The sequence below is a fragment of the Pocillopora damicornis genome, chromosome 11 (assembly GCF_964200805.1).
Source record: "Pocillopora damicornis chromosome 11, jaPocDami1.2, whole genome shotgun sequence".
NCBI lineage: Eukaryota > Metazoa > Cnidaria > Anthozoa > Scleractinia > Pocilloporidae > Pocillopora > Pocillopora damicornis.
Window position 1 is genome coordinate 5,565,012 of NC_142680.1, and position 16,803 is coordinate 5,581,814.

The following is a 16,803-nucleotide window of genomic DNA, read 5'->3' on the forward strand; positions in this document are numbered from 1 at the left end:
GTTCAAGGATTGTAAATTACAATTTTATGAAAAACGAAGGTTGTTCTGTTATTTCAGTGTGAATCCTTGCATGCCTGCCAGTCGCTGGCGCCGCTTGTTGAAACTAAAACGTAAAAAAAAAACTCTTTAAAGATTATAATTGGCTTCTTTTTCACCCCACCACTATTCTTAGCAACAAAGGTCGCCATTTCGTCTTTTTATTGCTCGCCAAAAACTATCAAATGCACTCAAAAGCCTAAAATCTAAAAAAAGTTTACAGGAATCGACCAATCGAGCGAGCGAGCGAATGCCATTCCCCACATCGTACCTATAACTCGCTCTTGCGCATGCGCGCAATTCACGAGTTAAAAATGGGCATAAAGTAAAATAGCAAAGTAATATATCATCCCTGAATCTAAATTGTTAATATCGTTAACAATTTAAACATTTCTGACAAAAATGGGCAAAAAGCATAAAAACAAAGTAATTTATAGGTGTTTTTCTCCCTAACTTGTCGGAACGAGTTTCTTACACGACTGGTGATCTATGATTCTTGAGTGAATACAAGCATAAGACTAGGAACTGTTTAATTGTCCTGTTTCTGGCACCATATCTAGAGTTCCAGTTGAACGAAATTATCAGGTCAAATACACTAACAGGATATCATGTCATTCACCTGAAATATTTTCTTAACTAATCTAGGAAGTTACTTCGAAAAATTTTGGCTCGTTAGTGTTTATGTAGTCTCAATTTCCTATAAATCCGAGAAACATCACAAGAAACCAGTCGCTTATTTTAAAAACGACTAATGACTAATAAGGACTGGTGTTGTGTAACGAATGTTACTACTACAATTCTGGACTAACCACTGTCACAATTTATCGTCAATGACTTCTCATATGCTTGCCTCATTAGTAGGTACTCTACAGGATATCATGGGGAGGGTTTCGTGACATCAAAAAAAAAAAACTTCTAATGATGAAAGCCTTACTTCGGAAAGAGACGCAGGAGATGGGGGTGGCTGAGTGAGGAAAATCGATGCAGAGACTGTGGGAGCATGGGCATTTCCACCTCAACTACACTGAACTCTTAAACGACCCTGGCCAACAGAAATGTGTCGCTTGAAAAGTTCTTTCGCAATCTGGAGACCAGTTGTCTACCTCTATCAAGAGGAGGTTTCGCACAACCACCGGGGCCATTAACGGAAAGCGTGATAATCCTTGAATTATATGACTGAAAACAGCGTAAATCCGGTTACGCTGAACTCCCGGCTTTGTTGAGTAAAAAGTGGAAAAAAATGATGGTGAAAGGTGTTTTGCCTTCTCTGCTGGAGGTAAATTCAAGAATTACAATTTTAGGCAAAAGAGAAGTAAACAGTATCATTTACTTAACGGATTACTAAGGCGTAGTATGTAAGCTTAGATTAGCACAGTTGGATCATACTGCGCAAATATGAACGCATGAATCTCACAAAGGAAAAATCTTTCCAAATGTTATCCAGTGGCTAAAAGGTATTCAGGAGGCTGAATTTCAATTAATTTAAGACGTTCTCAACATCATGCTTGACAAAAAATTTAAGTTGATCATTGCTGTTCTCATGCTAAAGGCATTGGTTGACCAATCGCGCTGCCGTGTCAATGGGTGTGGGGCCTGCTGTTTTTATGCTAAGGGCGTTGGATGACAAATCGCGCTGTCGTGTTAATGGGCTAGGTTCCCATAAGCGTACTGAGCGAGGCGACAAGTGTCTCGCGACGATGATCTCTCGGCGCCGGAACAGCAGCCGATTAAAGCTTCTTGAGATGAAAAATCCCACTAGAGAAGCTACTTAAGCCATTTCACCACCAAAGGCAAACAAGGACGCTACGAAGCGGGCCATCACCTCTCTTTCTGGGTAAGTTGAGAAATTCTTTCGTTTTCTCTTCGCGTTCACCCATCCATGAAGGAAATTACTCAATAGTACTTAAAGAATATGATAGTTTGGTTAACCAATCTAGTGTTTATTCAATTATTTGTTAATTGAATATTTTAGCTTGTCGAGTCGAACATCGCCATCTCAACTGAGCGAAGTTCAAATCGTTTTAGCTTTTCTAATGCGTCTAACATTTTCCATGCCAAAAACGTTAATGAGTTCTTTAAGTAGAAACCTACCAAACTGACGTTTCGAGCGTTAGCCCTTCGTCAGAGCGACGACGAAGGGCTAACGCTCGAAACGTCAGCTTTTTTACCCTTTACGGTGGCTAATTTACGTTTTCAACCCAGTTGTTGACACTAAATTACCTGCTATACTCTCCCACCAACGCAGCACCACAGTTTCTTTAGAAACTTACCCCTTTATTCTTCTGTTTTATCACACTTCGTGGGTTGAATTAGTTTGTTTCAAAATGGTATATTAAAAGCAATTATGGGATTCGTTAATATGGGTAGTACAAAAAAGACCAACGCCCTTCGAGTGATTAGCATCTGATTTCTCCTTACAGTATCGCTGCTGAATCAAACATAACGGTCATGATAATAAAGGAAATGATCACCAACGAGAGGTCTTGATTCGTAAACAAATGAAGAAATGTAAAATGGTTTCCGTGTTTACATAGCCTGATGTAAACACGCGGGGGGTTGGGAGAACACGAGATAAGCGTAGGAAACCACGACGCGAAGCAGCAATGGTTTCTTTTATAAAATAACTAATGAAAAAGGAACGAAAACCGTGTTTAAATACGCTCATGTAAAATGGTTTTATGGCCAATCAGAGCGCGCGTATTATTTGAATTATTTTATAATTCTCCTTGTCAGCACTTTAGAAATTGTATAAAAAACAAAATGGAGAATATAAACATAGCGGAGTGTTTCCTTGATAATAACAAAAAGCTGTGCCTATAGGTTTACAAGGAAATTTCAAATGAAATTAGAAATTAGAAATTTTCCATCTAACAGATGGAAAAAACTAGATACCAGATTATGAGAAAACAAGGCCAAGCTTTATGTCATATCCGAGGTCTTCAATGGGGGCAATCTAGCCACGGGCCAAATGAGATTATAGAATAATTCTCTGTTTCCTTCTTATTCAATATAGGATAGAGATATCACTTCACTAAGATAGGAGTTGGCAAACCTTCCAATCACAACACAATTAAGATAAAACAAGTCCTTGAGGTAAAGGATTTGCCAATTTAGAAATCTTGGCCCTCTGCTTATCTCTCTTTGATAGTCTTAGTATTCTACAGCCTTAAAAGCTAATAGTATAGTAGGAAAAAGTAATCGAGTGTTTTGTCAGACCCAGGAAATGATTTAATAGGGAATAACATTGGCCATTTTAACGGAAATCTCTAGAAAAAGTTGCTTTCACTAAAATTGCGAAATTTCGATTCGTTGCCTACTTGCGAGGTATAACACGATAATTTTCATAAATTTTTTAACGCTGAGACTTAAAGGAAGTTACAAAATATCGGTTCGGTGAGAAAGAAACACAAAATAGAAAATGGTAGAGCAAGAAGAAAAAGGGATTTCTCAAGGTGAAGAAGATTGTCTTTATTGGAATGAAATGATTACAAAAGATTAGTTCGGTGAGACAGAAAAACACAAAAGAGGCAGTGATATATCAAAAAGGAAAAAGGTTAGTTGAGGTTAAAAAAGACTGACATGGATTGTAAATGAATACAAAAGATTACTTCGATAAGATGGAAAACAACAAAAGAGGTTGATATACCAAGGAGGAACGAGAATGGAGAAGATCATAGTGAATTGCAAATTATAATCTCAAGACAATTTAGTTTGTAAGAATTTGACAAGATAGAAGAACCATAACATCGCCATTCCTTGAAAATTCTAGAAAGGAGATTTGGTAGTCTGTCTGAGTAAGAGGGTTTTATTGAATATTACTTCGCGTGGGCAAACCATTCTTCTTTCCCGGTTTACTATGCCATTCTAGTTCACAGTAATCTATCGTTTTAGTATCAGCCTCAATGCATGAAATTACATGGCTGTCATGGAAATCTAGTTGCCTTCCTTTTTCAAAATGACGAAGGATGACAACAGCACCACCTGATGATAGAAATGATAAAAGACTCTATGTTTAAAGGAGAGCAGTGAAATATTTCCTGTTTACTTTGGAACTGGAACCTTTTTACTTCAGCTGATAACTCAGCTACAAAGAAAACAAACACAAACGGAAGATAGCAGGTAATTTAGTGTTAACAACTAGGTTGAAAACGTAAATTAGCCACCGTAAAGGGTAAAGAAGCTGACGTTTCGAGCGTTAGCCCTTCGTCAGAGCGATTGGAAGATAGTTGCCTATATAGTGCACTCGGTTGGGAGATCTCTAACGCTGTACGTCCTTCATTTACGATTATCATTATCCTTATTATCTTTAATTTTATCAGTTGACATGTTAGCTTCTATTTTTGTATGATAATCTGACAAATGATTTGCGGGCTAAAGGTTAATATTTCGGTTTCCTTGGATAACCCACTGAGCGAAATAGACTTTCCTGATACACATATATCTGAGCAAAGTCAGACAGACGGTCTCCAAAATCAAGGGGGGTTTAGTAAATAAATGATATGTTATCTGCACATTAACAAAGACGTTGTTTACAGAACACTTAATATAGCATCATGACTAGTAAGAGGCAAAATCAAAACGATATTTCAGAGTTACGTGGCGGTATGATTTGAGGTATTATCGAGAAATTTCTTATTTTTTCATTGAAAACTAGGTTTGTCTACAGAATCATTCCTAACATTAAATTAAATATGATATTGTATCACCTGAAACCTTCTTCAGCCGTTAAGTTCTGAAGTAAGAAAAGGCTCAACTCTAATGATTTTCCTTTCGACAAAATGGCAAAGTCCAAAATGGTTTTGCTAAAAGCGTGCCTTAGCTAGATGCCTCGAGGATTCACAATGACCTGACCTCTATCAAACAAAATTTCGAACATTTTGTTGAATTTTTGCCAGTATACACAGTTTCATCTTAATTACATCGAATAGGATTTTCTGGAGACTTGTCGATCTTCTGAGACCGCTGAAAGATGTTGGAACCCATGAGAGCTGCGTCATAATTCGCCCACAAATGCCATACGAACTAAAGGTGTAAATAATGCTTCTCTCTATCATAATCACACATGTGGATTTCTTTCGGAGATAACTTAGAAGCAGGCTGGTAGTTTACTGATCTACAAGCGGTGAGGGAGAAAACCAACCTGAAAAAAAGTTTATTGGTAGAAGAGACTGCTGGTGTTTGTGTCAACACAAAGTTTGCTGTTTTTGTGAAGGTACACTTGTAAAGTTTTGGTCTGTTTTTGTTTTATTTCGATTTTTGTTATGAGATGGTTTGTCTATCTTGAGTATTCTGGCCTAAATTCTAAAACCTCATCTAGTTCAATCCGCATAAATCGTCTTCATCCTCTACAACCTTCATTCTCTTTCGTTATATATCATTCCCAGGATTAAGAGAAAAAGAAATCTAACCATTTCTTGTTAATTGGAACATTTTCAAGCAGTAAATTGATAAGAAGAAAGAATATGAATTAGACGATATTTTTTTTTATTTAAAGTAAAAGTCTTAGAGCTAATTTGCAAGAAATGCATAGTTATAAACTAAAGTGATAGGCAATGCGGCAAAGTGATATTAAGATCTTGGGATTAAGAGGGTTAACTTCCTTTGAGGGCAATTCTTTCTGACACTGGAAGTGACTCGATCTTCTGTGACAAAGTCCCTTACTAATAAAAAAGCCCTCACTATGTATGTATACAATGGCGAAATGGTTGGGTAATGTTTGTTATATCTCAGATGGTCTAGGTAATTCATTTTCACTGATGGTTTTCTTCAACTCCATCCCTTCCATCAATCCTCCACATTGTCGGCAAGACATTTCTGAAAGACATTTCATTTTTAAATTTGAGAATTATCACCTCTCCTTCTGGAAAATATATGGATATTGTAAGGGGAGATTCATGCTTGGACACTCCGAGGAGAGAAAGCTATAGGAATTCAAAGGCCCATCTCACGCACGTCGGTTTATGTGAAGTGTATCCCAACGTAACACTCCACAATGATCCGTTTTTTGAACTCGACATGTTTAGCCATAAAGGATAAATACTCTTACGCGTCGAGTTGAACTCATATCTCAAGCAAACAGGTGCTAACTAACTTATGAAGTATTACTAACTGATCCTGGCTTCCAATTAAAAGTGAAAAATGACTTAAAACTAAGCTGATATGTAACACTTAAAGCCAATTGCAAAAGCTTTCGAAGTGGTTTTCACTGACCTAAAATAGTGACCTCCATTGCTCTCCACACATGTTTCATGTTCTGTATTTTTAGATCAAACTAAGTTTTTCAAAAAGGTAGATTACAAAGGTGGAACTACAAGATTATAATTATGTGAATCATTTATTGCCTTGGGCCAAGGCAATAAATAAAAACCTTAGCAATACCCAAAAAGCATCTGAAGACGTGAAGAGGAATGATAGTAAGAAAGAGGAAAAAAATATTTTTCATCAAAAGTATTATTGGAAACCACCATTAATTGCAAGTGAAAATTAAAACAAAAAACAAGACGAAAAAAAATGAAAGTTCAGCTTTATCATGCAAGAGATTACACCTCATGACCCTTAATACCCGTATTATGCTCTTACCAACTGAATCCAACCACGGGTAAACTTTTGGTCCAAAAATAGTTTGTTATTCCTTTGAAAGGAAAAGGCCGACCGAAAAAATTGAGTTAATACTGACAAATTGCCCAATATTTAATTAGCGGAAAAACGAAACCTTGACCGGCTTTTACATTCTAAAAAAAAGAAAGAAAAACAGTTTCAAAGTCTGACGACGAATACATTCCCAACAAAGCTTGAAAAGTTTTTGAATTTCATCGAGAACCTAGCTAACAACGTCTATTGAAAATATCTTTCTACACCACCCTTCCCTGGTTTTAACTTCTGCTATTTTTACCAAACCCTTTACGTAGCTTTTTCAGTTAATTAAGAACTTATTACAAATTGAGAAACCCCTTTCTTTACTACTTAGAAGTATTTGCAGTTTAATTCCCTATCTGCCGGATTTCATATATCAAATACCTCTTGCTGTACCGAGATGGCGCGCCTTGGGCTTCTCTTATTGACATCCTACACTGATGAAACGTCGGAACCCGACCTGTGTTAAGCCTCACCTAATATAATCGTATTACATGCTTTGGAACAAAACGATCGATAGTCTGTAATTCTCATCTAAGAGAAAAACAAATGAAGGCATTATGCATGGATAACATCGTAGACTTAGAGGCGGCGTTTATGTTGCAAGCGGAGCAAATAGATGTTTGTGCTAGAGCTTAATCTCAGTTTACCTGCCCAGTAAAAGTTGTCTTGAATATGGAGATAAAGCCCCTCAAAAATTTTCAGAGGACCATAAACGTTATCAGGAACTAAAGGAAACGACAAGAAAACTTTCAGTAGACAATAAACTTCAATCTGAGTAACTGAAGAAAACAACAGATACCCAACAACACGCAAGAGTATGTCACGTGAATCAAGTCACGTGTAAACGAGAGCAAAACCATAACCACTGGGTGGGGAGGGGCAACTTAAAATGTATGATGGTCAACTTTCTTATAATCGACCACCCACGGTGCAAGAAAAAGCAGTCGCCTTGTGAAGCCATCCGCTTGAATAAACATCCATATATACAAAAGGCCAAACACAGATTACATCTACTATCCATTGCTACTTCATAAGTTGATGCAGGGAACTAAAAAGTTCCTTTACACGTAACATATTTAAAATCAGTCAGTTCGAACAATGTACGACTCGCTTTTTAATTCCTGAATTTAGGTCATGCACCTCTTGCACCTTTACATTTCAAAATGTGTTCCTTCGTACATAACTTAAAATCAGTTCAACTTAAAAAATCTCTTCCGTGTTACATCGTCACATGAAAGGAAAAATATACATTTGTTTTTCTCTCTTTTCAAACAGATCTCTTTGACGTCTGAGTAATGCATGGGTTTCCTAATGCTTTCCTGATGCTTATCGGAAAAACACTGAGGCAAAAGAATCATACAAATTTCTGACCTCGAAAACGATCTCAGTCTCTTGAGAGGTTTAAACAGTGGTCGATTAATACATGAAAGAAACAGAATTCAACTGAATTTAAGTGGTTCATATTTATGACGTGTTTTCAAATATGCCTTTTTGAATTATGGTCTGCACACATAACCTAGCCAAATAAAATAGCAACCACAATCTCTCTTAGACTGTTTTGCATTCTCAAAAGTGTTTCTTAACTTGAAAAATTATGGCCGTGTGGAAACCAAGAAGGACTCGATCCGTATCTTATACACGACACTTCAAAAACAACCGAGATAAACTTTGCAAAACACAGCCGACCTTCAAATTAGCCTCAAATTAAATCCGTTATTGCTTTCACGATTTCACGCATCGATGCCCCTTCATGGTTTGTTTGTGCTTCGAAAAGTTCTTCTATCCTTCGTTTAAAAAAGTTGTTGCGTTAAAATGGAATCGGATATCGTTTTATCTTAGACAATTCTGTGACTAGTAAACAAGGGCTGAAATTCTCTACAATTACGTGATCTGGGGTAACAGTTGAACTAAGACAAATACACTCACCCTGTGTTGAACGCAATTATTAATAGCACTTATTTTTCTAAACGGCTTACACTGATATTAAATTCCCAGACAGACTTAGGAAAGTTAAGACGATTGGTTATCCGAAAGCATAACGCCAAACGTTGTTTAGGCTACGCAAATGATGTTAGAAGGCCTTCTAAAATTAAACTGTTTATCTGCAACGAGGTAGTCATAACAGATTTTTGAAGAAAGACTTGGTTTTCGTTTTTCCAATACAAACAAACAAATAATGATAAAAAAAAAATATGTTTAATACCTCAATCTGCTTTAAAAACACAAAATCGATATTAGAAATTTACTGGCTGTTTTCTCCTACTTTTTCATTTTTTTTCTCGTAGTTTTTCGCCTTTTTTCATTAATGAACGAGAAAGTATTGAGTTCTACGCTTTTCTAATTAGCCCCAGCGAAGTCTGCCCTTTCTGTTAACCGTGGGCTTTCGACACGGAAAAGAGGCATTCCAAGAATGGTAGCCGTGTCGCCAAGTCGCCGCATACTTTTAACGCAAGTACAATGTCCAAAAAAAAAATTATGTCGCTATCGTTTTTTTAAGTGTGTTCATTTGCAAAGTCACAGTAAATTTTTCGTGTAATCTTCTAGACTTTCATTTTACTTCTTTCAAAGTGAGTTATTTGGCATTATCCTTCTCGTATTGAAATACACACCGTTTAAAAATTCATTTTAAATTCATTTTAAATTCAGTTACTTATGAAGTTCTGACAACTCTCTTCTACTATTTAAAGAAAAACCCTGAGATTGTAGCATCTACAGACTTAAAAAGACTTCTGTACTATTCGGAAACTTCACGCGTCTCTGTCTTTTCAAATTTGGCTCCGAAAGAGAATTCTAACGAGGATGGCTATTGATGAAAAAGATTGTAAAACAAGGATTGTACGTGAGTTCAAAATATTAGTTTGGTAGGATATGAAAACAATTAAGAGACAATAATAACCCACGAAGGACAAAGGATGACTTGGGATGGAGAAGATTAAGACGAATTGTGAATGAAAACCACGACGAATTTCGGGTAACGTTTCCCAGGATGCACGAAATTAGCAGTAGACCTTCGATTTTTCGAGACTTAGGAAGTTTCGTATGCGATGAATTGAAAACTTCACTTGGGAACTGAGATGTACTAAGGCCTTAAAACTGCCCATTGCCTTCAACCGGTTGTTTTCTCGCGCGTAAAATACTCATTTAAGACCCTGTTTTCGAAGAGAAGGTCCAGCGAAGCAATCATTCGCTTGACACCCATCCATGTTTACTACACCAAAACACACCTTTCCTTATTTCATCCCAACAACCACCTCCCTAAAATGTACCATTCCTAAAAACAAGCTTAGACTTCCTGTCTCCGTTCACGACACTCACAAGTGTTTTGGGTTTCTCAAGTGGTTCTTGACTTGAGAGAATTCATTCAGCTCCCACGCCCTCTCTTATACCATGACGCTTCTGTCTCGTCGATCGTACGTGAGCTTTGAGGTAGTTGGAGCGTCTGTAGCTCATGACAAACATACCGAATCAATAATAGTTTTCTAAAATGGATGTATTTAAGAGTGTCTATATTCCTGCTGGAATTTTGGTAGCTTAGTTTGATTTTTAAATCTCCAGTCAACAAACTATAACATTGGCTAAACTGTCTTAGACCTGAACAAATCCCTTGGTTACCTTGTCAAGCCAGTCGTGATAAATATCTCACTTATTCTTTCATTCGCACTTAGCAAAACCACCCACTACTTACAAATACCGATAGCTATTCGCAGAACCTAGTATTGTAAGTCTATAAATCGAACGTGTGGGTGAAAACTTCAGACATAGTTCAGTGAGAGCAAAGATTCGTCTAAGGTATATCATGCAGTTACGTAAAGCCCAAGACATTACTTTGAAGTTGTTCGTGGGGAACAGAACACCCTGTGGTCCAGTTTTTTTAATTGTACATGAGGTGAAAAATTTCGTAAGGCAAAATTATCCTCCTGTTCAGATTAAGTAGAAAGCTTAAGCTTGCAACTAATCCACGGGGTGACTATGAGAAAGTCAATGAATACCAGATTACGCAAGGGCGTCTGTGTTAAAATTGGCAACAACACTGACAACTTATATTAATTTTACAGGCAATATAAACAATGTATGATTGCAAAAGTCAATCGGCAATCCTTCTAAACATTCAACAAACCCGGCCCTATACTCTAAAAGAAATGAGTTTCGCAAGGTTTTTCATATGTGTTGTAATATTTACATGTTAGCCTACACTGTTTTGAAATGAGCGAAGGATGGCAAAATTACTCTTTAAAGCACGAATCGTTACCTTACACGCTTTTATCTAACACAATTTCTGGTGCGTTCTTCGCAAAATTTTCCAGAGCTGTTAGATTTTGCCAGCAAATAACATGTTTCTCGAGAAAAAAAAAACTTATTTCAGAAATTAGGAGGATCGTTTCTTCAGACAGAAACATCTATGAAAGAACTTTGTAGGCGGACTAAGAACTGATGAAATCTTTTTTTTCCGCCTCACTTAAGATCCCGAAATAAGCTTGATATTTTGATCGATTTTGTATTTTTGTCAGCATAAAAACATCTTCTGTGCTCTCAAGAAAATCAGGTCAAATTGAATTAGGAAACCAAGTTTTTAAAGTGGATTTTAAATAGCACTTCTGCGAAGAGGGAACCTTGGAGGTCTCAAAGACAAAATTCTTTACGCCTTACTAAAGATACCAGAAATAAAGTTGCGTTGACTGCGTGCGACTACTTAGATGTGAAGGAGGCCAATACGGTACTAGGGATTCCATAGTAATTTCCAGCTGTTGATTAATTACAATGGAATGCTCTATACTTCAGTTCACTTATCACGAATGGTGAGTCACATCTGAACCCTTTCTGCGGCATCAAATCATCGAAAAAACGCTTAACCGGAAAATGTTTTCAATGAAAACTGACTGCGCCCAAAGCACAAGCTTTGTACAATGACAAGAAGACCTAGAAGTAATTTAGTGACCTTAATGCGCCCACAAAAACTATATTTAAGCGTATTTGGACCACTGGAATAGTATTGCTGTCATACTTCCTCAAACAGCGCTCGAAAACAGACGTCATACTTTAAACAACTTACGTCAGTAGCTAGCCAAGCAGTTTGAAGGCGTGATAATGAAACATGAAAATTTTATAATAACCAAACATAACAAAAACAACATAACGGCTCCAAGAGTGATAGAAAAAACTCTCTCAAATAGAAGTGCATAATTATATCCGTGGGGTAAACCGACGAGGTGCGATACGGTCCGAAATGTAAAATGTCCGGTGGGGGATGATTTGATGGTAGCCCTTTTTTCTTGCATTCTTACTATTACTGAGCTCAACAATGTCTGTCTTCATACCAGGGTTTTTATGAGCCATGACTCTTTTCCATACTCTTCCTAACAAATAAAATATCGTCTGTTACGTCAAAGTTTTAAACCCAGGTCTTGCAATTTGTAACATAGGGGATTGTTACAACGTGGGTAAAGTCTCTGTTCCATGCATACATATCAGTACTACTACTGTATTGACTTAATGATGCCTTCAACTATAACCCCTATAAGCTCTGAAGGGGGATGCTTGCCTGATTTTATCCTGGTTTGCTCACAACCTTTGCCTTGGGAAAGAATAAATTAACCTCATATTGATCGAAACGCGTAATTTCCAACCACAAAAAAAAAATTTAAAAAAATAGCAACACGTTTGCGTATAACTGTATTGTCCCAGGTCAAGTTCGTGGGAAAAAAGGAAATGAGAACTTTATCCGCAATTTACTGAAACAAACAATGAAAACGTTTTCATTTTAAAATAAGTGTTTTTTTTGTCCGTGCGGCTTAAAAATTTCATTTACAGTTTCTGCACAAGTCATGATGACTGATCATTACGGAGACGGATACACTCGCTTGAGAGATTTTCTTTTACGATAATTTCGAAAGGCTTCTTTTATAGAAAAAAAACTAAACAATTTCAGAGTAATATGATAAAAAATTTTGCTACAAATCTGTCAGAGACGGGCTGGTATTCAATTCAAGATTGCGGCCCTTTTTAAGTCAAGAGTATGAAATTTGTCGGTATTATCTTTCGGCGCCCTTACCTGAAATCTGGAAACAAATTATTTCTAGTATGTTTGTAATCCGTTTTAACGCCTGAGACTTCACCGTTTTTTTTTTTTTGTTTTTTTTGTTTTTTTGAGCAATTACATTCATTAGTGCCGGGTATTACAGAGACTAAGTAAAGGCAATAACAGTTTGAAATCAACAGTACATAGAAGTAAGTTCACGGCTCCATTTCCGCCACCTCTTTGCTTTTCTCTAACACATTTTAGAGCGACTAATGTTTTGTCTTCTGGCGCCACATCGAAGCTAATATATCATAACATTAATTTCGAGTTAATTGCAGGTTTTCTTCTTGTGTTAGATTAAGTTAAGTTATTATCAAAAGAACTTCAAAGGCATGTTTTAAACTCGAATATGAGTGGTTAGCTGGGTGGAACTATGTAAACGAAAACTTGTTGAAGAGAGAAAAAGATTTTTTGCGTTTCAATTTACCGAAGGTGGCTCAATACACAATTGACAATCCAAAAAATCTATTCATTGCCGCGTTTGTGGCGCCAATAGTCTTAAGCTTTGCTGGAACGAATCGATATTCCAGCTCAATAAATCACGCCTTCTCGCTTGGAGCCGACTGCTGACTAAAACAGGTTTCATAAACAAAGCAAAGGTGACTTAATTGTCTAATTTGGACAGTGGTTTTTGTCGGCAGAGGCATACGTGGAGACAATATATATCACGGGTGAGCGAGAACAGTTTATATTCAAACAAGTGCTCTACTTCGACACTTGTGTCAGAAATTTCAAGGCTTGTTTTCTTCCCGCAAAGGAATCGTCATTGTATTACTGACGGGGTAAGCTGAGAAAGATTTCAACTATTAACTCTTCCCTTTCGAAAGAAATTCGAAGTTTTCATTACAACTAGACAGGTTAACACTTCAGCTTAATTTACGATTGCTTCAAATGATTATCTTTAAGAACTCGCTTTTCTATCTTTCAGATAAACGTCACGAAGAAAAGTCATCGTTTAAGAGTTGATTCAGAAAGGTAATTGACGCAGTCTGCGAGCCCTTCTTTTTTTAGTACAATTGTGCATTATAACTGACTGCTAGAAGTTTTTGTTCCTTCCGCTCTTCTCGTAAACCACGAGTGTTCAACGTGGACCAAACAAACCAAACCTAACCATAAACAAATAACATTTTAATAGCTACAGTAGCAGAGGCGTGTGGCCGACCAAGATTATGCATGTCGAAAGCGAAGTCAGTTTTATTTACTGTTGTAAACAAAGTTTCCTTCATTGTTCCGAATATACACGACTATGTCATAGTAGGCAGATTATTTTGGTTATGGATTTTCCTCATGGATTAAAACGAAAGATATATTCTTTAAATTCTAATTGTGCATTTTAAGTGATTGTAGAAAGTACAGCAATATCACGCGAAATCACGAACTTTCTATTAGTAGAAACGCTAGTAGCAATACAAGTTAAATATAACATGAATTTGATTGAGCCTCAAAAGTGATTGACGTCTTCATTTTTTTTTCCTCATCAGATGGTAGTCAAAAGACTTGTCAACTTCAATTATTTCTGTTTGGTTACCCTCTTGATTTTGACGGATCTGTCGTTGCTGTTTTCATCTCCAGTTCCGTTTATGGAACTCCTTAACGGCAAAACAAGCGCACTTCCTAGAGAAGATAAAGGAGAACTTCCCTCTAGAGATCCGATTAGCTTGCTCGGGAACCAAGTCCTCCCGCAACGAAAAGTCGACGAGACCCCGACGCTTGATACAACGAAAAGCTTGTCAGCTGTTCAGAATAACTTATTCAACTTAAAGTCCACGAAACTGCAAAGGAACACCAACCTATCAACAGCAAGAAGACGTCAACAGTTGGAGCTCATGCAGTTGAGAGTTTCGCGTCCATCTTCCCCAAGCGACCTCAATTTAGAATCTGCAACCAAACGGCAAGCAAGAGGTGGTCTTCCTTTGCAGAGTTCATCGTCTAGTACGCAGAAGGAGCCATGGGAACGTCTCCCAATTAGGCCCAAGAAAGAAACGGAGGGGAAGAACGGAAATAATCCGGAAATAAGCGTCCAATTTAGCGGGAGCGGGGCCACAGAAGACTCAGTTGGAAAAAGGCCAGCGACCAGAAGGCCGGTGATATCAAACAGCAACAAAATGCTCATATCCAGTGGAGTTCCCCAAATAAAATTAGGCAAGTTGAATCTAAAAAGCGATTGGTGCGTGATACATCCCTTCAAAGACAGAGTGCGTCATCGCGGCTGCCAAAGTGCAGAAATCAACAACAGCATGTGCTATGGACAATGCAATTCGTTTTTCATCCCAAAGCAATTTGTTTCCTGTTCATATTGCGCGCCCTCCTCACAGGAGACAATCAAAGTGCGACTGGAATGCCCCGGACAAAATCCCTCCTTTGTGATAAAGAAGGTTAAAATTGTGAAGGAATGTGCTTGCAAAGACTGTGGATTGCTCAAGCAGTAGAGAACTGTTAATCCACATCAAAAGTCGTTCCAACGAATGAAGAGAACACTTCATAACAGCTTTCCAGCCAGTTGACCGCTGTCGATCTTACCAAAAAAAGATACAAAAAGGAAAGATTTCCCAACAGTAATACGCTACAAGAAGACATCTGCTGAGTCGGCGGAGCGCAGTACACCAAGGAAAAATAAGTTAATTGTAATAAAGTTTCAACAATGTAAAATACTATTCGTTACCTTATCGACGTAAACAAGATTTGTTAGCGACAAAGAACAGTAATGTATATTTACGAAAGGCAAAAGCTGCCATATTTAAACATGGAGATAAGTATCAAGCAAAACTTGATTTGTATCTATATATGAGCGACATGATTCGTAGTTTTGAGAAAACAACTAATTTACTCGTATAAAAATTGTTATAAATATATTATTCAGTTTGGAATGGAGATTAAATAGAGTAATATCGATACCCCTGATGTCGGGATGTCAGAACTTTTGGTTTACAACGAGAATTGAAGGGAATTGGAACATAACATTATTTTAACATAAGACCATGGACGTTGTTCAGAAAAAAAAATTTAGTGAAAGCTGGGCATGAAACATTTCCCGTAAGAGTGCAAACTTGACAGTTTAAGAGCGATAAATGCTTGAGAAATATAGAGATTGGAGAGCCGTGTAATCATATTAAATTACAGCGTCTCAAACTTAATTGTCTGGCTTCATGTTTACAGCAGGTTAGGCTCTTTGTGGGCAACTACTCGACGAAACAATAGTGTAATTACATGATAAATGATTTTTGAAGAATAAAGCAAAACAATGGATAAAAAGGATAATGACAATGAATAATTTCAAACACATTCTTCTTTCTCTTAAACCCTTTTTGAGTCCTATAGTCGCCAAAGGATTCAACGCTTACACAGTCACAAAAGCGCGTCATTTTCTAATTCAGCGACTCCTTTGAGAGATGTAAACAACGTCAAATTAAATCCGCAAAGCTTAGAATCATTTCAGGTGAAACTACACAGAGCCTGAATATTGCTGGAGAATCTCTTTCGAAATTCTTGATCAACTTAACTCGCGTTGCGTCCAGTATACTGGAAGCATCTGAAATAAATCTTCAAAAACCATATCACAGTTACACAAGAAGCATCCGCTATTCAGCTAATTTAAGCCTAGAAAGCTAAGCCTATTGTGAAGGAAAACCAAAGTAAGCAGCATTTTTTACCTTTTGTCTTTGCCGCTATAAAATAGTTGTGAGGTTCCATGAAGTCTAAACGCCCTCTTTACGCCATTATTACAAGAAAGCCCTCTTTTGAAAGCAATGAGGGCGATATCACCTTATTAACACACTTGTGGCGCCGTCCTGTAGCACTTTTGTATAAGATTTGAATTATCACTTTATCAGGCACGCGAATGCCGGATTGCTAACAAGCAAGCCAACACGACAACAAGTATGGAGCCATAAAGCGGACGCCGCACGGAATGGAAATTAGCTGATCGTTACACCGTGTGTTTATTGTCATACAAGTTCTACTGCTTTTTCAAAGAACGCGGGCGCATTTTTCAGGCTTTGCACCACGCTAGGAAGCAAATCTCGTCGCGAAATGATCCTAAAATGGTCCAAGAGTTT

The 16,803-nt window shown here is 37.4% G+C and overlaps 1 protein-coding gene across 4 annotated transcripts; it reads left to right on the top strand.

The window, feature by feature from the left end:
• Positions 1-1,706: 1,706 nt before the first annotated feature.
• LOC113681181 (uncharacterized) lies at positions 1,707-16,000 on the top strand. Of its 4 annotated transcripts, none has more exons than XM_089186972.1 (3): positions 1,707-1,870; positions 13,677-13,723; positions 14,230-16,000. In XM_089186972.1, exon 3 carries the CDS (start codon positions 14,230-14,232, stop codon positions 15,175-15,177), a length of 948 nt encoding a protein of 315 aa, XP_089043098.1. In that variant the 5' UTR covers positions 1,707-1,870; positions 13,677-13,723; the 3' UTR covers positions 15,178-16,000. The 4 variants fall into 4 exon arrangements, with proteins under 4 accessions (XP_089043098.1, XP_089043097.1, XP_027054050.2 ...); XM_089186971.1 differs by lacking the exon at positions 1,707-1,870 and adding an exon at positions 4,950-5,248; XM_027198249.2 differs by lacking the exon at positions 1,707-1,870 and adding an exon at positions 12,887-13,530.
• The last annotated feature ends 803 nt before the right edge of the window (positions 16,001-16,803 follow it).